The sequence below is a fragment of the Orbicella faveolata genome, unplaced genomic scaffold, assembly GCF_042242905.1.
Source record: "Orbicella faveolata isolate gen_17 unplaced genomic scaffold, um_ofav_v1 contig_12, whole genome shotgun sequence".
Classification (NCBI taxonomy): domain Eukaryota; kingdom Metazoa; phylum Cnidaria; class Anthozoa; order Scleractinia; family Merulinidae; genus Orbicella; species Orbicella faveolata.
The window spans coordinates 769174-796287 of record NW_028301539.1 but is presented as its reverse complement, the minus strand read 5'-3'; the positions used below and the strand labels follow the sequence as shown (position 1 = coordinate 796287).

The window sequence follows — 27114 nt, the reverse complement described above, 5'->3', positions numbered from 1 at the left end:
AAATAAAGATTTATTTTATTATAAAACAAAAAGTGGCATTTCTCTCGGAAAGACGGGAAAACCTCAAGTCGAGGTAAATGACAAAAACAAGATGCAGGACAGATAACTTTTCTGATCCTCATCAGTTTTCTGTTTGTAATTGAGTTCTAGTTCCCTATCCCCAATATTTGAAAACTACTGTTACCAGACAGATGTAACAACGAGGGAAAATGTAAGAGACTGGTTCACTTGTTCAGAAACTGGTTTACTGGATGTCTTCTCTCTACTGTAGCCGTGGCGTTTAAGTTCGCTCGCATTACATCCACCCACTGAGCTGTGATTGGTCAATTCGTCAATTCCTCAGAATGAATGAGAACCCTAGAAACAGTGGCTTCTTTAGGTAGAAACTAAGGAAACAACGAGTTAAATCGAGGGCCAGTATGAATCGCTAACCCAAAACTAACTTTTAAACTGTAGATTTTGGTACCAGTCACAAATGCCTCTAAACCTAACTGAACGTGATCGTAATTTTATCAGCAGCAAGCGTAATACAAAAGCTATATTATATGAAAGAGTAAACATTTCTGCGTAGGTAAGCTAAAAACTAATTACACTGTAGAACGTACTATTGTTCGCAAACTACACACATCCCTGGACTACTTCAAGATAATTTATCTTTGTGCGAGTTGTCCTAACTACAGGCTATGCGAGAGGTTTTCCACTAAAGCAAGGTTATAGCAAAGTTGAACTAGAAAACTTCCCTTATGAAGTGTGGTTGATGGAAGGAATTCCTTGCCCATCTACGCTCTGCCCTTACTTAAGTCTGTTCTTCAAAGTACGACCATAGAGCTACAGCCTTAGATGTACTTCACAACTGTGTACAAGATAGGAAGCACTTTACATCGTGGGATGTTCATTGTACAGCTAAACCGAAACTCCTGTTTATAAACACTGCTAAAGCAAATCTTGGTGGTGTTCTCGATGCTTTGGTTAAACAAAGGAAGTTGGTCGATGTTGAAGTACCCTATTTAAAAGAATTGATATATTTCTGGATTTAAGAAAACAGTGTTAAAGAAATCTCGCCCTGCTCAAGCGTTATTTTCTCGTTTTGTTTTCCCTCGTCTCCAAAGTAAAAGATATAAAAATTTTAAAAAATGCCAGTTTTCTTTTCCTCCACTCTCTTATCTTCCTTTTCTTGTTCTTTTTTCTTTTCATCGCTTGGAGTCAAAGTGCATATGTTTGATTTGGTGCAAAGTAATGAGACGGTTTTCATAAATCCAGTCACATATTTTTGGTGTAAATATTCGTTAAATAATCTATAATCATTAATAATTTTTGAAAGTACTATTAATATTATCACAAAATAAACTAGTGCTAGAAACTAAAGCTCTTACTACGTCGATCATCTAAGAAACAAAAGCATTTCTCCATAAATAACTACTTTGAGCAGTCTCAAAGAAGTGTCTTGTCTGAAATAGTTCACGTCACATTGAAATATTACACTGTAATATCTATCGATAAAAGTAAATAACAAAGGCAACTATTGCCTCTCATAAACTTTTCCTATTTGATAATTTTTTAAAGATATATTATTGGCACCCTGGGTTCCAGAGGTTCTGTCTCGCGCACGGCGGACGGAAATACTTTCGCACGGGTGACAATAGAGACATGACCGACACCAGAAACTGCGCAAGAAAAACCTCTGGCACCCAGGGTATATTATTGGCAATTTTTTATTAATTTTTTTTGTTGAAAAATAGCACTCGATTTCTTCTGGACAGTGAATAATTCTGAATTTCGCTTTGTGCACTGTGCGACTACTCAAACTGACCCACTTGGCATCTCAGCCCCTTCGAAGGAAAGCCCGACCGCAAATGGGGCAGTTCAATCTGAAAGAAACAGAATAAAAAAGAGATGTCAAAAGCGAGAAAGACATCCTTTTAGTAGTAACATAAGAAGCTACATTTTTTACTAACTGACATACTTGAATAAAAGATCCCCAAATCTGACTCTCTACGCAAAGAACGGACACACTACTCCTCAGCAACCGCCAGAAAAGGGAAGAGTTCCCAAAGACTTCGATAAATGGCGTACAATGTTTTATTAAGTCTAGCTGGTAAACGTTGATATGAGGAAGCTTGCTCTTACAGGGAAAAGTCTAGCTGGTAAACTGTGATGAAAAAGGAGTGCCAATTTGAAAAAGGAAAATGTGCTTGGTGTAATTAGGAATAAATTACCCTTGACAAGCAGATCTCTTAAATTTAGTTTGCTGAAATTAGGAAGCTTTATTTATACTGAAAAAAAAAAAAAAACTGATCAGCGAATTCAATATGAAGATGCTGTTATGAATCGGTGATCAGTACATAAAATAAAATTTACTATTAATGCAACTTAAGGTAAAAAGTAAAATAAAAACTACTAAATATGTACATAACCTATACACTACATTCGTGTTGTGCCTTATCTAATTGTATTAAAAAGTTAATAATTTTAATTTTAAAAGTTCTTAGTGTTTCAAAAGCACGTAGGTCTTTGGGGAGGTCACTCCATTCCTTTATATTACATATTACATAATATTACATACATGTCTGAATTTATGAAAACCGTGTCAAATTTGGGGCAAAACTTTCGCGCCTGCCTTTCGCCGACAGGTAGGCCTTTGCGGTGCTTGAAAAGCCAGGGGGGCTTCCGTTAAGGCGGGTGGGGGAAGACAGCCCTGGGACCTGGCTACCAGCTGATACCAAGCAGGGCCGCCAGGCTCTAACCCCAGGGGGGTGTGGTGGGCCACAGAGAAACGCATTTTCTTCAGTTAAAATGTTCATTTTCTCTGCAGGACAGCCTTGGTCAGCAATGCCCTGCAGCCTTAGCAGTGCTTTCAATAAGATTTGAAGTAGACGTCTGCCAGTATAAAAGTAGGTGGCTAAGGATATATAGGTGGCCATAAGTTTCAGTTTTTATTATTGTACACTATTTACAGAAAAACAACTTAACGTAAGATGGTTTACAATGATGTAGGAAAAATAAATACTTATATATATTAACTAGAAGAAACAATATTTAATTGTGTACAGTGACCAAAGTAGCCAATGAGCTTTCGAGTTGGTCACTGTCATGCACATATAAGTTGGCGTTGGCCGCATGCTAAGTTAAGAGACTGTATTTTTCACTACTAAAATGAATTCCTTGCAACTTTTGACCATTTTATAACCTTAATGATCGAGAGTTTAATATTGTAAATGGCTCATGGTCAGTTCACAGTTCAATCAGCTAATAGATACTGACCTATTTAATTTGATATCCAACCCTGATAAATCTGATGAAATCGATCCTGACTGAATGCTTACTATTCCAATGTCAAATTACTACTCCATTTCTCAGATAAATAATTCTATTGCCAAACATTGAAATGGCATGAGGTCACCTTTGCTAGGGGGGTCTGGGGGTATGCTCCGCCAGAAAATTTTGAAATTTAAACTCTCAGAAATACGATTTCCAGCTTTCTGGGCATCAAAGTTAGTAAAGTCGATCTTTTCCACTCACTGCTCGCAAACGATTTATCTCTGTTTGGGTTACTGAAGTACATCAGCTTCCTTCACAACTGCAAGTGTAAAAACTGTATACGGGCTTGTTGAATGAATTTCCAAACGATGAATAAATAGAATCTTTCATTTCTTTGATTGATGGCCCTTTGTGTGGCTCACGACTTTCCAAAAATTGCGAAGATGACAAGGTGTTGTCACGACTTCAGACTGTATAGTTTTAGAATCAGTTGGGTTGACTGGCGAAATTTCATCATTGGAATGAAGCGTATCGTTTTCTGCAACAAATATTCATCCGTAAGCAAAGAAGAACACATTGGGTTTAAGAAAGAACAATTCTGAATCAAAATAGATTCATTCAAATACCTGTTCCGGTACATGGTTTCTTTGAAAAGAATGTAAACAAATCAATCTGTCTAAACTGTACAGGAGCGCTTTGCCGCCATTTTTGCTCGACCGACCACGTGGTAATAGTTTGAAAGCGAGGTTTCAAACTGAAAATGGCTTAATTTGAAATTTGCAATTGTATTTGTCTCAATGTGTACGCTTTTATATACACGAACAGTCAAGGCACATATGACAAATATTTGATCAGTTTATTTGAACTGAGAAATTGGCAGGCTGTAAATATTATAAGAGTTACATTTTTGAAGTTTTTGTCCACAAACACAGCCAAGTAGCTGGTGACTTGATGACTCACAGCTGCCGGAGCTCCGGCGGTAGCTGGCTTCTAATGAAAGTGCTGCTTAACGGCCAGCAGCCAGCCGGCCGGACACAAGCAACGTGGGTGAGTAGGCTGTGTGTTGACAGACTACCTGTGGTTGATTGAGTGAAAAAGCTTGTGTATTTTCTTGGAAGTGTCAGGGTAGTTGTGTTGAAATTATTACGGTTTTCATAAATCCAGACATAAATATATTACAAGTTGACTGTTTACATGGATTCACCCACAAAACTCTAAGGCAACTGGTCTAGACTGGTCTGGTTCACTGTGATATTTCTCCATGATCCACCAAACTTCAGGAATTTGGCATGCAGACTTCCAGTGAAATAAAATTCCACTCAGTTTGCTCTCCAAAAACATGCCTCTATCATCAGGAGTTAGAAGTGGCCGATAGATAGAAGCCAAAAATGATAAAATACTCTAGTTTATAGAACTTCGCAAAGGACAACTGTATTAATAATAATAATTTAATAATACTGTGAATAAACTACCTGTGAATAAACCTTAAGTTTATAACAATTAAGTGGTGATATTTCCAAGATGTAATCTGTGAATGGCAATGGCCACTTAAATAAATCATAAATAAAATAAATAAATATCTTGATTGATCACTCCCCAGTGAGGCTTTTCAGGGCCAATGAAACCAAATGATGCATCAAATAATGCAAATGAGCATAACATGGTTAAAAATCCCAACTGGATGGAGGCAGACCAATTGGCTATTTACTAGTGTAGCCGAGGAGTTGAACTAGGGTCTACTGTAAAACAACTTCAGCTTCATGGTCAGAGTGGGACTTGAACCCGCGACCTCCAGATTTCAATTCCGGTGCTCTGGCCACTCAGCCAAGCTGCCTACTACAGGTTTGACTGCAAGTACTTACTCGCCATTTTGAATCATGCCGAGAAGGCACTCCGTATGGACATGGTGTGAGCATGGCAAGATCTTGGACCCGCTGAACACATCCTATGATCGAGTGAAGAATGGAAAGTTCTCAGTGCAAAAAAGATCACTCAAAAACTGTTTTATTCCATGCAACTGCAAATTACTGATTAGAAATACACTGACAGTCATACTGATAAATGCAACTGTGGACATTTCAAATGAGCATCAAACACACACTTTTAACTCATACAAGGTACAACAGGCAACACCAGAAATGGGAGTCTTACCCACTCTCTCCCTCTCCCCCCCCCCCCCCCCCCCCCAGTCACACACACTCATACAACTTTTTTCAAGAAACATGGCGTGGCACACAAGAATTGATATTAGATAATCACCTCAAAGCATTTACAGCAAGTGTTGTGAGCTGATTCTGGTCGGCATATCTCAGGCACAATGGCACCATAAACACTACAAGCCTGGCTTCCATCATTCTGAAAAATTAGAGAAAAGCGTACATTAGATGAAAGACCTTCATGGACAGCAACTTGAATCTCTGCCGAAAATGAACCACAAAAAACTGACATGTAAACGTCAACAAATTTTCAAGGACCGCAATGGTGCAATGTTTGAACTGCCCTCTGGATTCATGAAATACTGCATGCACAAATTGCTACAGATGAATCACTTTCTGCTCCTGCATCATTGCCTGCAATAATTTTAACGTTTTTCAAGTCTTGGCATCCTTAAGTCTAAAACAGTTTCACAACTACAAGACTATCCAAGGCTCACTTTTTTCCACAGAAATGAAAAAAATGAAAAAAATCAATAACCACTCTATAACAGTCAATGAAATGTTTCCGACTATAAAAACAACATGTAGTGACTGCTTTTTCCGGAAAAAATTGCAATCAGTCAATGGAAATTTAGTGGGTGTCCATGCTTGTATCTGAATAACATACACATATGACTAGTGCATTAGGCAGCACTATCAAACAAGATCAGAAAGCAAGGAGGGGCAAGGGGGAGGGGAACAAATCAACAGAACATTATGTTGCGTAGTTAGGGTTCAGTTGATCACTAGTGCATGCAACGTGAACTGAAGTGCTAGCAGCAAATAAATAAAAGGAGAACAACAATCAGATTCATTTATAAATGAAATGGGTTTATAAATTCTAACAAAAAGATAAATATTATCTGAATATTACCTCCAGGCAGACACAGCTGCATTCCCCAGGTCCGGAATGCGAAGATGGACCTCTGCGTGAAATAAAGATGAAACAAAGAACATTACCTCTGTCACTAATTGTCTATTTTGCCTTTGCTAGCCATGTACAGTGTTAACAAAGAGTAATTTTGCAATAACTGTCTAATTCCTCATGCCCTAGTTGGCTCATTTTTAACATCAATAAGAGTGCAGACGGATAAAATTTTAAATTATGCAAGCTTTCAAGTTCAACTTTCAGCTGTTAAACTGTCAACTTTTTAACCAGAGATTTTATGGACTTTTTTAAGTAGCCAATCAAAAACCGAGAAAAGCTATTGACGATGTTTGTGTCATTTTGAATAAAATTCACATATCTTTGTTGATGGTAAGTTTACCTTGTCTTTTCCCTTCATTTATTCTCGACATTTGACCATTTTAGGGTCTTGTTATTGTAAAAAACAAATCGACATCAGTTTTCATGCCTCTGTTCTCTTATTGATAATAATAAATTTTGTCATAACATTGTCAAAGTTTACTGCAGAACCACTTGCCTGCGGCTCGTGGTTCCACAGCCACTTTGACAATGTTATGATGCAATTTATCATCAATAAGAGGACAGACACAAAAAACTGACATCAATTTGTTAAATGGAATATCCATTTTTATGGAAAATGCCTGCAGTTTTCAGCCTATTTAAGAAGTTACATTTTAATAAGTACCCTTCGTATTTCAGAAAGGAATTGTCCTACAAAAATCAAAATAACTACTCACCTCATCTCTTCTGTGGAGGCTCTAATTGCTGCCTCTCTCCTCCCCAGGGCTCTTGCACTGTTGGGAGTTGAGTCTAGTGACTCTATAATAAAATCTTCTGCCAGTCCCTGAAACCTCCTATTCGAATTCCATGCTCTCACCCTTGCTTCCCTCTGTTGTTCTCCTTCAATCTGCCGCTCCCTAGATGCAACACAAGCTTCTTGAATACGTTGTGCCAAGGCAAGAAGTGCCAAGTTAATCTCATTGCAGTCGCTAACAGTGTTTCTGTCCGACATGGAATCTCTAGAATTAGCCGACTCAGCACGGCATGGTTCAGAAACAACTGCCTCCAAAGCCACTTGATCAGGAGCTGTGTTACTGCTAGCATTCTCTGGTGCATACAGATGTGCTGCAGTGGATTCTGCCTCTGACAGGACCCCATTCAAAGCTCCATTAGATCTTCCAGCTGAATAGGGGCATAGCAAATTAAAGTTCCCTGCAGCTACACGAGCCATGTTCCCCAATGACCTACTTGGAAGATGATCACTGTTTGGAGCACAGTCTGGTCCAGTACCATTAAGTGACTTTCCAAAGGTAGAACCACCCACTGCATAACCTCTCTGATCTTCCCCCATAAGTAATGGCAAGTTCAATCTGTTATGTTCGTCAGACCTGCAGGCCACTTCATCATCAACTGTATATGGTTCAATTCTGGTAGCTTCAATAAAGTTCGTCATGCTCTCCATATATGAAGCTCCCAGTAATGAAGCGTTACTAGATTCATGTTCTGTATTGCAGTGGTGTTGACTCTCAAATAGGGATTTGCCTCGAGAGTGTCTTTTTAAGAATTCTTCATTAATTCCACTTTCTGATGAACCTACTGGTGCTGCATCGGGCAATCCAGAAGTCCGAGACTCAACCAGCAAGGGCTCTAGTGGAGTCCTTTTCAAAGGAGAGCTGGTCTTTGGCCTGGCACCAAACCGTGTCCATTTGTCTGTTGGTGTTGTTGCATCAGAGGCTGGATGATTGGTGGGAGATTGTGATCCTTAAATAATCAAGTTGAACAAGAAATGTTAACATTAACACTTTTAGTATTCTTTTCATCAAATTAAATCTTTTATATTCATTTTCAATGTCTTTACTTTCATTACACTTGTATCTGTTATATGCAACAGTCAGGTTATTGAAAGTTCATATTCCAGTCTTCAAGTATCTTAACTAAAGAATAGTAATATTACAATATGTTTACCCTCATGGGAAGAGTTTCTTTTAAATTCAACTTGGGGAATCTGATTCTCTGTGTCACATTCCTGTGACTCCTTTTCCAGCTGGTTTATACGTTCCTGGAATTCACCCTCAGCAGCTGTGGCTAATAACCCATGTTGATCTTCTAACATACATGTATGTGTTTCTCTTGTTTCAGTCATGTTCACTGTTACCAAACCGTCTTTGTAACTGGAGTGTAGTTCCAGCATATTGTCTCCACTGGATAACTGTGATGGGTTCTCCTGTAAAGCCCAATATCCGATGATTAGAGATTAGGTTTTTTTCCACTCCTTTACTTCACTATAGATATATACATGCATGTATTCTTATCATTATCATTATTATTAAAAAAATATATTATTAACACAGAAAGTCAATGTGACAATGTGACCAGCTCCCAGTCGGATTGATAGCTCGGTTGGTAGAGCACTGCACTGGTATCACAGAGGTCATGGGTTCCAATCCCGTTCAGGCCTGAATTTTTTGCTTAATTTCACAACTGCTTAAGTTGTGTGTATAACTGCAATGATCAAACGTATCTTCATACAGAAAGTCAATCTTAAATCTCATTGTTAACATCATTATTATACACTGAGGTCTGTGTAGAATGCAATCACATAGCTATAGACTGATTATTTATCATGTGCAGAGTGTGGGTGCATAGCTATAAGGAATTTTTTTGCATCAGTTGCATTTCCAACCACAACACCGAATTCAGACCAAATTCAAACTATGGTGAACAAATTGCATCACAAAATATAAAACAAATCCATGCAAGTAGCTGAGAAAGTATCAAAAGAACATTGGATGGTGAAATAGATCAAAACACTGATGAATCATTCATTGACTGTATGTTCAGACTACATGTACATGCACTAACTGATTTCACTAGTTTGTCACCCGCATGTAAGTTGTGTTCATAACAATCATCATAAAATCTTACAGGCAGTGTATCCAGATTGTCGTTTCTTGGAGGAATTACTGATGATTCTGTTGTTTGGTCCAAAATCTTTGGGTTAGTAGAATGTGATCCTTAAAAATTCAAGGAGAAATTTAAACAACACTTTTTAAGCATTCTTTTCAACATTCTTTTAATATAGTATTTTAGTTTATGGGAATCATTCCTTTCCATTCCATTCTATTTTTAACTACTGAAAAAGCCAATAGTCTACAAATATGCTTTTACTATAATTGTTCCTAATAAGAGTGAATCCTGGTTGAAACAAACCTTCAGTCTTGTACCCTGCGAGACAGAGACTTGTAGCAGAAAGAGAAAGGAATCTGTCTTACAGGTATCAATAACTTGAAAACGTGAAAGAAGTCGTAAAGGATAGAAGTCCAATTTTTGTATCATTGTAATATTCTTGCAGATGTGTTAATTATAAAATGTCCATTATCAGGCTACGTACTTGGTTCATGTTCAGGGGCTTCTTCCATGTGGAATGCATCATCTTCTGTACGATGAAAATCATATTGACATTGAGAAAAAAACCAAAAGTCCCATTTTTGTATCACTGTAACATTCTTGCAGATGTGTTAACTACAAAATGTCCATTATCAGGCTACTTACTTGGTTCATGTTCAGGGGCTTCTTCCATGTGGAATGCACCATCTGCGGTAAGATGAAAATCATATTAACAATGAGAAAAAACAAAAAAAAACTAAAAATAATACAAGTCACATTTTTGTAACATTGTAATCTATTCTTGCAGATGTGTTAATTATAAAATGTTCATTATCAGGCTACTTACTTGGTTCGTGTTCAGGGGCTTCTTCCATGTGGAATGTACTATCTGCTGTAAGATGAAAATCAAATCAACAGTGGGACATATCAAAACGAAATACAAGTTCCATTTTTGTGACATTGTAATTATTTTTTCTACTTGAAGAACGCTTGACACTTTCTTTATATTGTACTGCACCCACGCAGTTTATACTCGTCCCCGTAATTTCTGTCTTCACACCTATTGTTTTCCAGTATAACTATCACTTATTGTAATGCAACTAGTCCAGCAATTAGCCTATTGTTTAATACCGTGTATATATATCTAGTTGATAGGAATGCTTATCATTAAATACTGTCTGATGAGTGCGTAAGCACGAAACTCGGAGTAACAGCAAATCTTGCCTCTTCGTTATTACTCATATACTCAGCTCTACACTATATGTGTATTGAGCACTATTTTAATGGGATCTGCTACTTCCTCATATGGTTATATTCGCTCCTGCTTAACAACAGTAGAGCACTTTTCGCCGATCGCCGTTATCCACAATGGAGAAAACAAGATTCAACTATTCAATGAAGAACATTCCTATCCCACCAAGAAACTCCTACCTCAAGAAACTCATCGAAAAGACCGAAAGTGTAATCAAGCGTATGCGTTGGAAAGCCTTCTTCTTCGAACAGAATAAAGATAAGAATAACACAGACCACAACAACGACGACGACAACATTGACAACAACAACTTTGGTTTTAAATCAAGAAAATGCCCTCCTCAGAACGAAGACCTAAACAACTTTGAAACTGACGTGTACGAAATGATCAAGAACATTGAACTCAGGTAAATACGAGATGACTTCCAAGACCATCTGCAACAAGACATTAGGAAAATAAACAACTCCACAAAAACATTCATACCTGCTGACAAAACAACCAACTACTACGAAGTAGACAAAGCTTCGCACGACAAGCTTCTCAAGGACAATATCACATCGACGTACAAGAAAGCAAATTCTAATACGATTACTGCTATTAACAAAGAAGCTCAAGTCACTGCTACTAATCTGAACATTGACGACCGCGCGGAACGCATGGCTGAGCGACAGGCTTTTATAACACTCAAAGACCATAAAGACAACTTCCAGAACAAACCTACATGTAGACTCATTAACCCTGCAAAAAGTGAGATTGGACGTATCAGTAAAGAAATCCTCGCGAACATTAACACGACTGTGAGACAGAAGACTGGCCTTAACCAATGGAAAAACTCATCATCCGTCATCAACTGGTTCTCCTCTATACAACACAAAGATCAACATACCTTCGCCGTATTTGACATTGAGAACTTCTACCCTTCCATTACTGAGAAACTTCTTACAGACGCAATCAACTTCGCCAAACAATTCACTTCCATTACGGACCGCGACATCGATATTATTATGCATTCAAGAAAATCCCTTCTCTTTGACAGTAACACCGCCTGGATCAAGAAAAACAACAGTTCTTTTGACGTTACTATGGGCAGCTTCGACGGAGCCGAAGTATGCGAGCTCGTAGGCTTATTCATTCTCGACGACCTGTGTAACACATACGGGATAGACAACATCGGGCTTTACAGAGATGACGGACTTGCCATCTTCAAAAACATCTCTGGACCTCAAGCAGACCGTACAAGGAAGGACATAACAAGACGCTTCAAGACATATGGACTCAACATTACCATACAGACTAACATGAAAATTGTTAACTACCTGGACGTCACCTTCGATCTTACAAAAGGGACCTACTGCCCCTACAGAAAGCCTAACGACGAACCGCAGTACATCAACACAAAGTCTAACCACCCACCTAACATAATAAAGCAACTTCCAGCATCCATCAATCGCCGTATTTCCGCCAACTCATGCAACGAACACGAATTCAACAAGGCCAAACCAATCTACGAAACTGCTTTGAAAGCCAGCGGATACTCTGAAACACTAATTTACAACGAAGACAATCAACCAACACGCCCCCGACGCAACAGACAAAGAAACATTATATGGTACAACCCTCCATTTAGTAAAAACGTAAAGACAAACATCGGTAGAACATTCCTGAAGCTCATATCTAAGCACTTTCCGAACCAACATAAATACCACAGCCTCTTCAACAAAAACAACGTCAAAGTCAGCTACAGTTGCATGGACAAAATGAAAACAGTAATCAACAAACACAACATGAAAATAACAAACGCCGACAACAACGCCAACGCAACCACCGGAGAGCAATGCAACTGCCGCAAAAAAGACCAATGCCCGCTAGACAACAAATGCCTGACTTCCAGTGTAATCTACAACGCACAAGTTACAACTAACAACACAACCAAGAACTACATTGGACTGACAGAAGGAACATTCAAACAGAGATTCTCGCAGCACAAATCCACATTTAAGCACAGAAAACACATCAACAGCACCGAGCTTTCTAAATACATCTGGCAACTACACGACAAAAAACAAGACTTCAACATCAAATGGTCAATTATTAGCCGTGCAAGACCCTACAACAACATTTCCAAACGATGCGACCTCTGCCTCACAGAAAAACTAATGATTATCAAACATAGCAACGACAATCTACTAAACAAAAGATCAGAACTTATTTCTAAATGCCGGCACGAGAACAAATTCTACTTGAAGAACGCTTGACACTTTCTTTATATTGTACTGCATCCACGCAGTTTATACTCGTCCCCGTAATTTCTGTCTTCACACCTATTGTTTTCCAGTATAACTATCACTTATTGTAATGCAACTAGTCCAGCAATTAGCCTATTGTTTAATACCGTGTATATATATCTAGTTGATAGGAATGCTTATCATTAAATACTGTCTGATGAGTGCGTAAGCACGAAACTCGGAGTAACAGCAAATCTTGCCTCTTCGTTATTACTCATATACTCAGCTCTACACTATATGTGTATTGAGCACTATTTTAATGGGATCTGCTACTTCCTCATATGGTTATAATTATTTTTTCAAATATGTTTTAATGCCTAGCGATGGTTTATTATTTATAGGGATGACCGGGTCAGAAAAAACGTGACCAGGCCATGAAAAATATTTGTTCCTAATTGATGGGCTACTAACTTTTGGAGATCCAAACGACCAGGTTCCGAAAAATAATAAACCGTTCTTTACTGAAACATAAGACCACTTCAAAGTTTACCTAGTAATCCATAAATGTTCATGCACTGCAGTTACATGTGTCATCAGATCAAGCTTTTATGACCCTTTTATTGGAAATTGAACAAATTATCGTATTTTGCATGTAGAAAGGCTTAAAGGCTAACAAACATACTACCGTTGTATATTTGTATCTTGAAAAAATGTCAAGCATATTGAAAACAATAAGTGAAAGAAAATGTCTCTAAACACTGTCTCGACTTTGAAATGAACACTTTGTTTACATTTTTTACTGTGGAAAAAAAAATATGCCCATATTTGGCAAAGTTTAGATTGTATGCAAATGTGCAAGTTGCATATTGAGTGTAATGATACAGAGAATATAGCAACAAAAAGGTTAAGTTATACAGATAGTTACAAGTTATTAACTGTATTACCACACAGGAAAATACAATTTTCAACATTTTGCACATGCTTGCAGGCAAGTGTATATTGTAGGTAAAGCCATGGTGCTGTAGTGAAATGATTTGTAAATACTGTTGTTGAGTTTTTGCGTTGAACCTTGAATTACCCGGTATTCAATGTTTCCATTTAATTTTTAATTAAAGATCAATTGACTTCTATTGGTTCATGGATTATTTCATCTGATCAAGAGTGTTATATAAAAAGAATCTCCATCATCAGACATTTTGCCATGCTTTTTGATAGCTGCGTCTGACCAAAATACAAATTTTCCACAGATAATGTACTGTTGCCTTGTAACATTGCTTATAGCCTTTTTAATGGAAAACTGTTCATTTACACAAGCTGAAATACATAAAATGACTTCACATCGTTACTACATGTCTATTTTATGTCAGCTTCTACAATACTATTTCCATTGACCCGGCTTTGAAAAGTTTTAGAACAAACCAAAATGGGTTTTGAAATTTTGATATGATACTATGACAGACATCAGGAAAAAAAAAAGTTATTTCTGATTTTCCAACCTGGTCATCTCCATAAATAATGAACTGTCCCTTATAACATATCTATAACGTGACTTCCTTGGCTCATGAGCAGGGCTCTTGTCCATGTACACTGCTGTGAGATGAAAATCATATAACAGCGAGATAACACAAAAAATACCTTGTGTTATATTTTTGCAGATCTATACAAATTATAAAATGACTGTTATAAGGCTACTCACTTGGCTCTTGTACAGGGTCTTCATCCATGTGGAATGCACCATCTGCTGTGAGATGAAAATCATATTACAGTGAGACAAATTTATCAAAAAAAAAACAGCAAGGCAGTAACAGTGGCAATCTTACCACTCACATCACAGCTGATGTAAATGTATGAGGTGGTCTGCAGAGAGAAGGTGCAAAATGCATATGCAAAACAATCTAAAGTACAGTGTATACAACATAGTACGCTGGACAAAACTCTTCTGGATCAACGTTTTAAGACAAAAAGTTAAAACAAGCAAAGCGATGCAAATAATTTTATGATTGTCTTGAACTTTATTAAATTCCACACATGGAAAATTATTTTTACATAGATCACACAAGGAAGACACGATACAGCATATCTGAATTTGCGACCTGAATGGAAAATTGCACGATTTCTGAGAAACAATAGTTATGGTTTACATCAACATCGTAGTGTTAGACCAGTGTTGTTGTGCGAAGAACATCGTTACATGTTTGTGGAAATTTTTTTTTAAATTTGATGAGACTGCATGAGGAATTAAGGAGCAATAATTCATCTAAACAGCACTGTAATCCTGTGATACATCAGTGGTTTAGAGAATCAAAGATTCAAGTTGTGATGCTACCACTGAAGGGCCACAAGGCAAACCAAACAGAGTTATTTCAAGCTGCTATGCAAGAAAATGCGAGAAAATGGGAAGCTTCTGGTAGATGAACCCAGAAATAGGTCCGTAAACTTTCCTAAAAGCACAAATAGCAGTGCCTGATGTTCTTGGCTAACAACACTTTAACACAACAGTATCTTGTGCAATTGTGGCTTGTATGAGGCAGGATGTAATTAAAGACAGCCATCTTCAAAACAGGTGGAAAACTGATCTTGTCACAAGAACAGTTTAAAGACTTCAAAGAAGATCACTTTATGAAAACAGTATGTATTTCAGTGGCCAAATAAGTTGTAAGTCTTTCTCTCTTTTCTTGTAATAATATTGACAAAACAAAACCACCTAAAGACATAAAGATATATAAGCACATAAAGAGTTTCTTCACAAAACCACACTCCAAATATGACTCATTTTTCTCAGAAGACATGTGATTTTGCATACGTTTATGACTAAGTTACCAAATTTGGACAAGCCTTTCTTACGTGATCCATATAACAATAAATTTCCACGTGCGGAATTTAGCAAAGTTTAAGACAATCACAAAATTATTTGTATCGCTTTGCTTGTTTTAATTTTTTGTTGTAAAATGTCAATCCAGAACAGTTCTGTCCTGCGTACTATGAAAACACAACCCAAGATTTTGTTTTCAGATCGAAGCCATTAGGCATTTAATATCCTCCTGTTGTTGATAAAGTGCTTCAAGTCACTTTGATTGTAAATAATTCCCATTTTTGAGTTGTTCAGAAAACTGTTTAGATGACTTGTTTAGTTGAAATTTAGGTGGCATTCTGTGGAATATGCCCAAGGAGGGGGGAAGGGGGAGGGTGGAGGGTGGAGGGGAGGGGGTAGGTGCTCCCTTACATGGCCTACACAGGGAATCACACCAAACAGCGTATGGGTTTTGGCCTTGCCACCCTGAACAGAGTGTCTATATAATTTTAGGTAAACTGGCCTACAGTGTAGTTGTAAACAGGGTAATAACTGGCCCTTTGCACGATTAAACACTTGCTGTCAGTTAAAATAGTTTATACAGGTGTCAGAAATACAACATCAGAGATGTGTCCTGACATTAAGCAGGTCTTCAGTCAAATCAGATAATTTACAGGACAAGAAACTACATGTATTTTTTTAATTCCACACAAGTCTTTGTGCCCTAAACAGGGTTTGGATGAGATTTGGCATAAATGTACAATTGACCAGAACTTACTCAGAGTGTCTGGAAATAAGCATGTAAGCTCTCTCTCTTGCCCTGTGGCTTCTATGATGAGCACAGGGCATCCACAAAAGCACTCATGTAAACTAGTACTCACTATATATTATTCAAATAACAAGGCCAGAATACTTATGATAATGCATTTGAAGGGCAAAGTTATATTGGAGCTGGAAGATGTTTGTTTCATCAGAGTGCAGCTCAGCTTTTTTTAGGAGATAAACTTTAAGTATTTTGTACGTTGAAACAGGGTAGTTCATCATGATCTGAAATGAATTCAAGTACCTTAATAGCTAAAACAGTTCCTCTTACCTCTTTCTGCATTGCCAAGTAAAGGGATATCAAGTTTCTCCAGAAGATCAAAACGTTGAATTCCTCTGAGTAGGTCTTTTACATAGGTACAAGACAATACTCCACTGGCATCCAGTTCTTCAAACAGCTCAAAACCTTCTCTGATTTTGGCAAGTCGAAAAACATTCACTCTGGGTTTGGCCAAGAACTTCATCTGCCTCACCTCAACATCTGACAAGGAGTTTGAGATTTCCAATAGTCTTTGTTGTAGTGAAAAACCTGACCAAGAGAAGTAAGCATAAATTAACAGACATACATGAAAACTTACAAAACCATATAAACCTTACGAATAATTTATGTGTTACTGCATGTTTGTAGAAATGCAGAAGTGATTTGTAATATATTTATTTACGTTTTGCTTGTATGTGCATGTAAGCAGCTATACAGGGGGCCAATCTACTATACAGTAAACTACACTGTATACATGATTTTGCTTGTAAAAATTAATGTTGATACATGTGACTAATTGCTTACAGCATGACTAGTGTGCTATTTACATATCCATAATCAAGACATAGAACTGATTAAGATGAAACAATTTGTTTTGTAAGCAGGTTGAATATAACAAAATGACAGAAATAAAGGCATTAAAATTAGGTTTAGCCTATAGGGTTCTTATGCAGGACCCTCTCCATGGAGCAGTTTCCTTCTATAATAGTAAAACCATACATGGGTTTCATAATGGGCTGGGTACTGGTGAAATTGAGCAGCTGTAAGGCCAATTTTGCATGCCTGGTCTGACCATCTGGCCTCAGTTGTTTGAAGGCTATAGGTGTTATTAAAACAAACCATGCTACCCACTGGATAGTGATTTATCCAGTGGATAGCGTTATCTATCTTTTGGACAACTCGGGCCTGGAGGAAATTTTTGATATAAAGAAGTTCAGGGCTGGTCAAAAAGTTCTGCCTGCCTGTGAAAACCAATTGCCTTCCTGCTGAAAATGTTAATAAACCAGCTGCCACCACTGCCTGTACAAGACTTACTTTTGGCATTAGCAAGTGTTTTGGATGACTGACCATAAGCTTTCTCATTGCGCTTCTGTTTATCCTCAAGGAATGATATTCTTCCTAACTCTAATTCAAGTTGCCGTATCTTTGCCTCACAGTATTGCAACTTCTTCTGCAGACCATCTATTACTTCCTGGTATGAACGATGGGAGGATGCGACTACATGTTCCACCAAGTCATCATCACATTTTGGAACAAGAAGCTTTCTGTTATAATTCTCATCTGATACAGGGCTGCTGGTTGAAACATAGGCACGCAAGGCGTGCAAGAGTTATTTTTTTGTGAACTATAAGTCTCGGAGATAGGAGCATTCATGGAACTGTTTACAGTAATGATTTGGTTGATTTGACAAGTTTTTTTGGTTGCGATGTACAGCAAGAAAGAAACTGTGAGTTTATGATGTACATACGATGTTACATCGGTAATGGTAAGATAACTAAATAGTAAGCCATAAAATGTTTGACTGAACAAACTACAGTAATCTGACACGTCTCCAGATTAATGTAGATACCATCTTATTTTCTAACAGGCAATTTTATTCGTTCTTTGATACAACCCACACTGCGATTGGTCTGACACGCGCACATGCATAACTCCCTCACTCATCGATCACGTAGCCCTTCCCCGGGGAAGGACTACGTGATCTTATATGGACTATATAGGTCTGTACGGCACCGAAGGGTATGGTTTTTCAGTCGTGTTGGTCATAAATAGGGTATCGATTTTAGCTGATTTTGGCCATTTTGGTCATAAATAGGGTACGGGTTTTGCACTCTAGCCTTGATATGGGTATGCTTTAAGAAGAAGCCACTTTTTCATCATTATCGAAAAGAAAATCAACAAAAGCCCTTCACAAATTTATATGTTTGCGGTAATTTAACATTGGTTTGAAATAGGGAGCTAATTATAACGCAGGTCTGAATCAGGGTTTTGATTTGAGGGTCAGGTCGTAAATAGGGTTTCGAATTTTTGGTCAGGTCATAAATAGGGTAAGGAATATCGCAGATTTTGGTCATAAACAGGGTAAGGGTTTTGGGAAGCGGGCCGCACACCCCCAACCAATTTTTCTGGGAGTACCCCCTCGGGAAGCCTTCCAGCCCCCAAGAGGAATTTTTGCTCAAAAATACTTAAGTTAAGAGAACTTTTGCATTTTATACGAGTAGTAAGTTTACCCTTTTTACACAACACAACGCAACAACACTACTTCACCGAAAATTTAAAGAAAGAGAAAAAACCTCTCTGACACGTTGAAAGTCTGATTTAATTAAATTGCACTTTAACTTGGTGCCACACAGTCTTCAAAGAACATTTGAACAGTTTTCATACTTTTTACCTTTAAAAATAGCGGACTGGAAAGAATGTCATAAAATGCCCATCAAATAAGAATATTAAACTGCTACTGCAGAGACGTAAAAACACTCTAGAAAGGAAAGCTTCTTTTTTGTTTAATATCCTGGGAACAATAGGCGATAACTTGTAAGCTCTAATTGAATTTACTCCCATATGAAAAACAAAAGTGTCAAGTTACCATTTGTAACTAAAAATAGCAAACATCTCGTGGGAACAAGTCGCGACGATTCGTCAGCTCTAATTGAAATTACTACCTTGTGAAAAACAAGAGTGTCAAATTACCCATTGTAACTAAAAAATAAAAATATCTCGTTATATTTGCATGCAATAAGAACAAAACAATCGTTACCTGCACTTACTATTGTAAACGTTAGAACTGCTTCAAATCTAAATAGTCTCGTCTCCTCTAAAACATGTCCTAAGAACTAGAACCGACGATTCGTGAAAACAAAAGTATCAAGTTACCCTTTGTAATTAAAAATAAAAATAACTCGTGCCATTTGCCTACTACTCATGAACTGCTTCAAAACTCAAGACTCATCTCGTTCATAACTAGCCACCATTACACTGAAAATTATGCACTCTAAAACAACCCAATGTACGTATGTAACTGTCACACTCCCCTCCAAACCGGACTAAAAATCACAAACCGGCAACGTACACGTCACTCTTTATTTTTCAATTACCAAAGTCCTTGTGTTTTACATACCTTGTGTTTCTCACGAACCATTTACCTTTACAACAAGAAATTTGATTGGCTGTTCATAGTAGATCCAATCTGATTGGTGTGACATACATACATCTCTCACTCACTCACTCACTCACTCACCCATTGACCCGTCCATAACATACCCGACGTGCCAACTAAGAGGTATTTTTTTTACAAAAAAATAACTCAATAAACTGTGTGCACAAGACTGCCATGTTCATGTCCCCCATGTAAAGGAGTCAGATTCTCAATGGTATATTGTAACTGCTTGGTGTCTGTGCCAGTGTCACGTCCTGTTGTTATTGGACCCTCCTGTGTAAATTCAAATTCAAATTCCTATGAGTGTAGAACGGCGCTTAAAGTCACTTTGCACATGGCTGAGAATCTTAGAAAGAGCTTGGCAATTAGATCCTTGAAAAGATTTGTCAAAATTCACAAATATAAAGACCAGGACTGCAATACTGGTTATACACTATAAGCTTAATTATTTTTTAAGCCATGGTAAAACTTGAAATATCCAGAAAGCTACTTATAATATACATACATACATACATACGTACATACGTACATACGTACATACGTACATACGTACATACGTACATACGTACATACGTACATACGTACATACGTACATACGTACATACGTACATACGTACATACGTACATACGTACATACGTACATACGTACATACGTACATACGTACATACGTACATACATACATACATACATTTTATTTGTTATCAAATTAACATTACAATTGTAACATGCCCGCGGATAATAAACCTGGTTCTCATGAATGAAAACCTAACTCGAACTCGGCTATTTCGAATTCCCCGTTATTTCGAACCCATCTACTATCGGCTATTTCGAACTCTCTTTATTGCGAGCCATTTCTCGTTTCCCCTAAGAATTCGAACTAGCGGAATTCAACTGTACCTTATCCACCTGAGTATGCTCTAAACTCAACGATTAATCAAGTAGCTTTCAGATCCATTCCTATCGTGAGATACGCACTGTGAACTAGCAAGAAGACTGTCAACGTAGGTCTTATCACGATTTCCGACGCCATCTTGACGGGTATACCCATCAAGATGGCGTCGAAAACCGTGATAAGGCCTAACTTGCCCGATGTTTTAAAACCTCCATGCAACAATCTTAAACTTAGCCTCAAGCTAAGTTTACCTGGCGTAGCAAATGTTGTTCTTCATCCGATTTTACTTGGACCACGCTTGCAACGCACACTGCAAAGAATGTTGTGAGAAAAATCTTGTTTCCTGATGAACATGAAACGATACAATAACAACTCAAATCGTTCCTTACCTTCTTCACTCTCTTCTGATGACTGAAGCTCGCCAAAACCTTCCGCCATTTTTTAAAATCTCTCCTCGGTTATCGACTGCTTTCTCTCCTCGGCTATCGACTGCTTATGTTGTTTTAGTAGGTGGTGTAAGACTTCACTATTATGTCCCGAGATACACCCACACGTTAACTGGTAGTGTCGCCTATTGGCTATAGCACTGATATGGCTATAGCACTGTTATAATAGCTTTAGTGGCTGTAGCAACTGTAGTATCTGTCGTATTTGTAGTATCTGTAGTATCTGTAGTATCTGTATTATCTGTAGTATCTGTAGTAGCTGTGGTAACTGTAGTAGCTGTAGTAGCTGTAGTAGCTGTAGTAGCTGTAGTAACTGTAGTAGCTGTAGTAGCTGTAGTAGCTGTAGTAGCTGTAGTAACTGTAGTAGCTGTAGTAGCTGTAGTAGCTGTAGTAGCTGTAGTATCTGTAGTAGCTGTAGTATCTGTAGTAGCTGTGGTAACTGTAGTAGCTGTAGTAGCTGTAGTAGCTGTAGTAGCTGTAGTAACTGTAGTAGCTGTAGTAGCTGTAGTATCTGTAGTAGCTGTGGTAACTGTAGTAGCTGTAGTAGCTGTAGTTGTATTGAGTTGTTAAAAGTGGTTACATTTGGTGCGGTAAGCTTCCCAAAACCCTCGCCCTATTAATGACCGAAATCTGAGGTTTTCCCTACCTGAGCCTTAATGCAATACCCTGTTTCAAAACTTCAGACCAATGTGAAATTGTGCAGACAAGTCAAGGGCTTCTGTTAATGGTAATATCGAAACTGAGAAAGAAGTAGCTTCTTCTTAAAAACAAACCTAATTCAAGACAATCCTGCAAAACATACCTCATTTCTAATCAAAGTGGGCGAAATATAGGCCGTTACCGATGGTCAAAACGGTTGAAAAAACCTTAAACAGCACTATAACCCTGTGATACATCAGCGGTTTAAAGAATCAAAGATTCACTTTTTGATGCTATTACTGAAGGGCCACAAAGCAACCCAACAAAGTTATTTCAAGCTGTTATGCAAGAAAATCCGAAAAAATCTCTGTGAGATGCAGGTCACGGTCCAGAAACAAGTCCGTAAACATTTCTAAAAGTGCAAATAGCAGTGCCTGATGTTATTGGCTGACAACGCCTTAAGAGAGCAGAATTCTGAGCAAATTGTGGCTTGTACGAAGCGCGATAAAGGCAGCCATCTTCAAAACAGGTAAGACCGATCTAGTGGCAAGAACAGTTTTAAGACTTCAGAGTACCAAGATCATATTGTATTTCAGTGGCCAAATAAGCTTAAGTCTTTCTCATGCGACTCATTTTTCTCAGAAATCACGTGATTTTGAATACTTATGTGAATCAGTTATCAAATTTGGACAAGGTGTAACGCAAGCCTTTCTTGCGTGATCCATATAAAAATAAGTTTCCACGTGTAAAGTTTAAGAAAATCTCAAAATGTTTTGTGTCAGTGTGTTTGTTTTAATTTTTCGCGGCAAAACGTCGATCCAGAACAGTTTTGTCCAGCGTACTATACTCTAAAGTCGCCTAAAATAAGGCCATTTCTCGTTTCATCTACTCTTCTTGAATGAAACATATTCGCTAACGCCGATAATCGGAGATAGAAAGCTGGGCTGCGTACTATAGTATGGTTACGGTCGGGTGAGTTCATGCCGGATAACTCAAACTGTTGAAGTCGCATTCTACAGCCGTCTCAAATCAAGACCATTGTCATTTACTTTAAGCTTCTGCTATAAAAATAAAAGTAAATAGGGCTTGTTATACTGTGCATCGGAGACAACAAGGCATGAAAGGAACGAAATTGCGCTCCTGGCCGCGTCGTGTAGCGTCTGTAGGATCCTGCGGTCGGGCGATTTAATGATGGGTAGCCCTCGGTGAAAAATTAAACTTCTGAGGTCGCCTCGAATAAGGGAATTTCTCCTTGAATGGAAATAACCGATGAAAAACTGTGAGCTCCGCAGATCGCAGAAAGCCAGATTGGAAGCTGTGAAGAGAATGAAATTGGACTCCTGGCCGTGTACTATAGTATGAGTATGGCCGGGTGAGGGAACTCTAAGGGTGATGTCACAATTTACAGCCGTCTCAAATCAAGACCATTGTCATTTAAAGCTTCTGCCATTAAAAACATCAATAAGGACTGTTATATCGTACATCGGGGACAGCAAGCCATGAAACGAATGAAATTGCGCTCCTCACCGCGTCATGTAGAGGCTGTAGGATCCTACGGCCGGGCGATTTAATGCCGGGTAGCGCTGACTGAACATGATCTGAAATAAAGCAGCTAACTATTTGATTTTTTTCAATGCCATGCAGTTCTGGCAAAAGCACGAAGTGCAGTAATAATTTTGGACTCCTGTTATGTGCTATGATGTTTGGGCTATTAATTTGATGCTAATTTTGCATGAGCTTGGTTCTTGCTGTATTGATCGCGTGACATTTTTTAAAGTGATGATTGATTTTTTGCGTAACATAGCTAATGTTTAAACCGAACAAAGATTTTGCAATCAAAATGCTATTGTCTTCCTCTCCATATCACATCTAACCAAGTTTCTGAGTTTTGCGATTTCTCTATTGTACCATGCCTAAACGTGCACCTAAAATAGTCTAGCACAAAGGGTGCAACTTGCTCCTTACTTGTTCTTACCACATTTTGACGTCATCTGTGATCTATTACTGAACAGACGCACGGCAACATGGAATCTATTTGTTTAACAGACCACGCTAAACCACATTCGATTTGTTAAATTTGCCGCGTCAAGTATTGATTCAAGTTAAAATTAACGGAACAGATGTTTCATGGTAGTCGAAGAAAATGTCCCGATGGTCTGAGTCACGATAGATCTTCGGACAGCATGTTTTGGGCGAACAAACGAAAACTGCATGCTCCTGAAAAATATCCGTTTACTCCAACAGTCATCTAACTTACTCGTGATTGGTATCGCTTTGTTTGTTTTTGAGTGGCTGTTGATTTAGCCGTATGTTACTGGAGCGATTTTCGTAAAGCCTCTTTTGAAAGGCCTGGATTGATCAACTTGGAGCAATCTGCATGACTTAGCTCTGTAACGTACAGGGAAGCGAGATATCGCTTTCCTCTGAATCTCCTTTACTTGGCGGCTGTAAGAATCTTCATTGTCATCATCATCGTCGTGAGTGGATGTTTCACCAGACTGGCTTTCTCAGTCATCATTTCCACTTTCATTGTCTTCTCCACAACTCACAACAGGTATGACATGTGTGCCGTGACGTTCTGTCGGGTTCTTTTTGGTGTGTTGTTTGGTTGAAAATACTTTTTTCAAGTCCGTTGTTTGACAAGCATTGTACATTTACCTTGTGTTGTAATTAATATTCTGAAGTCCACCGTGGAATTGTGGTTTACCGAAATGTTTAGTACTTGTACAATGTACAAATACCTGCTAAAGGATTTGGCTAATTATTCAGAGATATCTGCATCTATGAATTATAAGAGTTAGACAGTCTGATGATGAGGGTAAAATTATTAGCGTTTCTATTTTTTTTTTTTTTTTTTTAACCGAGTAAAACCTCAAGTAGGAACAGTCCTTTCGTTGTGCTTCATGAATTTGTTCATGGTTTTTTGTACTACATGATTTAAATTTCCCAGTTACAAAGCTAGCAAAATGACTGAGGTATTCACAATGAGATTGGGGGTCTTTCAGATGGTTGAAAGAAGTTGTGTAGTCTTCAATGCTCTACACAGTATTGTACAATGTATAAACAATGAAGATACTAAGTTAATGACATTTCTTCTTGCAATGTAATAAGTATTCAAAGCTAGGGCGAAGCCAAAGTATAGCTTATTTTAATTTTACATTTTTCTCTTTTTTTACACAGTTAGACCTAGATTTTCATCGCTCTTCTCTCTTTTAATGATTTGATTCTCTGGCTGGAGACAGTGTGGTCATGAACATCAACTTGAAGTTTTTTTCGTGGATGAAATGAATGTCATCTTCTTTGAAGATGATACTAAATGATGTCTCCCCTTTCATAAAAAGATTTCAAATCAGAGAGATGAAATAATATTCACATAATTAAGGTATTGAATGCATGGAATAAGTATTTCAGGATCCCCCAGTAATAGATAAAAGAAAATGTTTGAAGTCAGAAAAATTACAGTTTGATAATGCAACTTGGTTGGGATTTGACTTCTCAAAAATGCGTAGATCATAATGTTTTGGTATGGAAGTTTATGTGATATTTAATACTGAATTATTGTTTGAAATCGAAGTGAATAGTGGCTGTCATTCACCGAGATTGACAAGAGTAATTGTTTTAAGTGTATACACACAAAGTGATCTCAACAACAGACAAAAAAGAAACAATAAAAAGTTAATTTACTTGACCTCTCAATTCATGCAAGCGGCATAAAGCATCTGTGCAATTATTCACAGAATCTTCTAACATGGCAAATCAAGTTAACCCGCGATAAAATTCTCATTGATCACTTTCTAGCAAAATGGTCTTTACACGCCGTTCAAATCAGCAATCTAAATGGCAAGTCTGCTTGCAAAACAAATTTCACTGTTCAATCAAAGTTTTCATTTTCACTTGAAATGAAAATTGAAAGAGCAGTTGACGAATGATTAACCAGAAATAATACCGTGTACATATGACTGTGGTGGAAACTGGATGTTTTATTGCACAAAGACATTCTCCGGCATACTTGTGGAGGTGCTTCATTGAATAGCACTGGAGTGCTTCTGCCGATGAACCCTGCAGTATTAATTTCTGCCAATGTCAGGTGAAGAGCGACTTGGCGGTAGCGTTTGCTTAGATTGATGAGTTCTGTGATTGCCAAGGACATGTCCTGAAACTGCTCGAAAGTCGAAAGTCAGTAAGTCTTTTCTAACCTTCAAAAACTTTTTCGTATTTTCTGTTATCTTTTTATATTCTCAGGATTTCCGTTATCGAAACACTGGCAAAACAAGTTTTTGCCGGCCATTCTGTTTTTGTTTGGATCACGCATTATTTACCCATTGGGGAGTAAATAATGCTCATTATTAAAGAGTGGATCATTGGGTAATGCAATTAAAGGGTTTTCATTAGATTAGCCATCCTGGGTTATGAGCCATTATACCATGCTCTACAAATATGGTAAGCATGTGCCTGGTTTTTTGAAGTAGTTTAACAGAAACAAAGGTGATGAATAATGAAATAAGGTATTTAAAGGTATTTAAATGAATTAAAGAACGATATTTTTTATAAATTGTAGTTGACATTTTTAACCCGTTCAGCAAATCTGGTACATAAAATTAAGACTAGGATTTTTACACTAACACAGCACTAATATAAACTGATACCTTTTACAGAAATTATAATTTTGAAGAATGTAATTCTTATACAACTGTACAATAAATAAAGATAAGCTTTCCAAACGAACGCCATTAATCGGCACTAGCATTAAGAATTTGCCTTATTATGGGTATGGGAAAGAAGATATTCTTTTCAATTCTGTTTCGTCTTCAAAGTAATCAACTCCTTCGTTTAGCGAAAAGCTAAACGAAGGTTTGAAATTGTGAGCTCGACACAGAGCGTGGTCATTGGGAGTCAGGTCTCTCTTTCCGAGCTGGCGCTTTTTACTATTCCTTCCTCACTAGTCATCTTAGTATAGGCCAGAGTTTGTATTCTGAGTGTTAATATCACAAGTGAGGTGGCGCTAACTGCAAACGGTTTGAAAAGCAGGAGTTTATCCGACAAAAGGCGATCTTTGAGAGGACGCGAAAATCAACAAAGATCACACCGGTAGTGGCACCCAGTAGCTTCATCTCAATTTAACACAACAATCCTCCTTAATCAAGATACGGGAATGGCCTTCTTTATGTTCCCAATTTTTCATTTGCATTGCTTTACTCTGGAGACTTGATTGATTCTGAATTTTTCTTTCTGATCTGGAAAATCCGCGACATCAAATAGTTCGACATCAAGTAAAAGCTTGTTTGGAATCGAAGTTCACTCTGAGGCTGGGCTGTACAGTGGGTGTCGACACACTGGGCACGTGCGACTAAAAGCAAAAGAATAGACAGTGAGTCAATTCCGTT

General features: G+C 37.9%; 2 protein-coding genes across 17 annotated transcripts in view; both read right to left on the bottom strand.

Moving 5' to 3' along the window:
- The window catches only part of LOC110062559 (uncharacterized), a 172587-nt gene that overhangs the window by 80600 nt on the left and 64873 nt on the right, over positions 1-27114 (bottom strand). For 12 of the 13 annotated variants that reach the window (XM_089283479.1, XM_089283476.1, XM_089283478.1 and 9 more), the window contains one exon: positions 26377-27077. The exons of the other annotated variant lie outside the window; for it this stretch is intronic. In XM_089283479.1, the coding sequence (XP_089139605.1) occupies positions 27026-27077 (52 nt within the window). In that variant the 3' untranslated portion in view covers positions 26377-27025. Of the gene's footprint in view, positions 1-26376; positions 27078-27114 lie in introns of those variants that run through there. 13 annotated transcript variants of the gene reach the window in all.
- On the bottom strand, positions 224-21320 carry LOC110062421 (uncharacterized). Of its 4 annotated transcripts, none has more exons than XM_089283531.1 (16): positions 21035-21320; positions 20897-20955; positions 19904-20025; positions 17631-17899; positions 16608-16865; positions 14420-14461; positions 10094-10138; positions 9913-9954; positions 9752-9796; positions 9286-9374; positions 8326-8584; positions 7098-8121; positions 6328-6379; positions 5518-5613; positions 5121-5203; positions 224-1868 (listed from the first exon to the last, which is right to left on the bottom strand). In XM_089283531.1, exons 1-16 carry the CDS (start codon positions 21081-21083, stop codon positions 1823-1825), a joined length of 2580 nt encoding a protein of 859 aa, XP_089139657.1. In that variant the 5' UTR covers positions 21084-21320; the 3' UTR covers positions 224-1822. The 4 variants fall into 4 exon arrangements, with proteins under 4 accessions (XP_089139657.1, XP_089139658.1, XP_089139656.1 ...); XM_089283532.1 differs by having other exon boundaries at positions 10094-10135; XM_089283530.1 differs by having other exon boundaries at positions 10094-10135; positions 14420-14464; positions 21035-21319.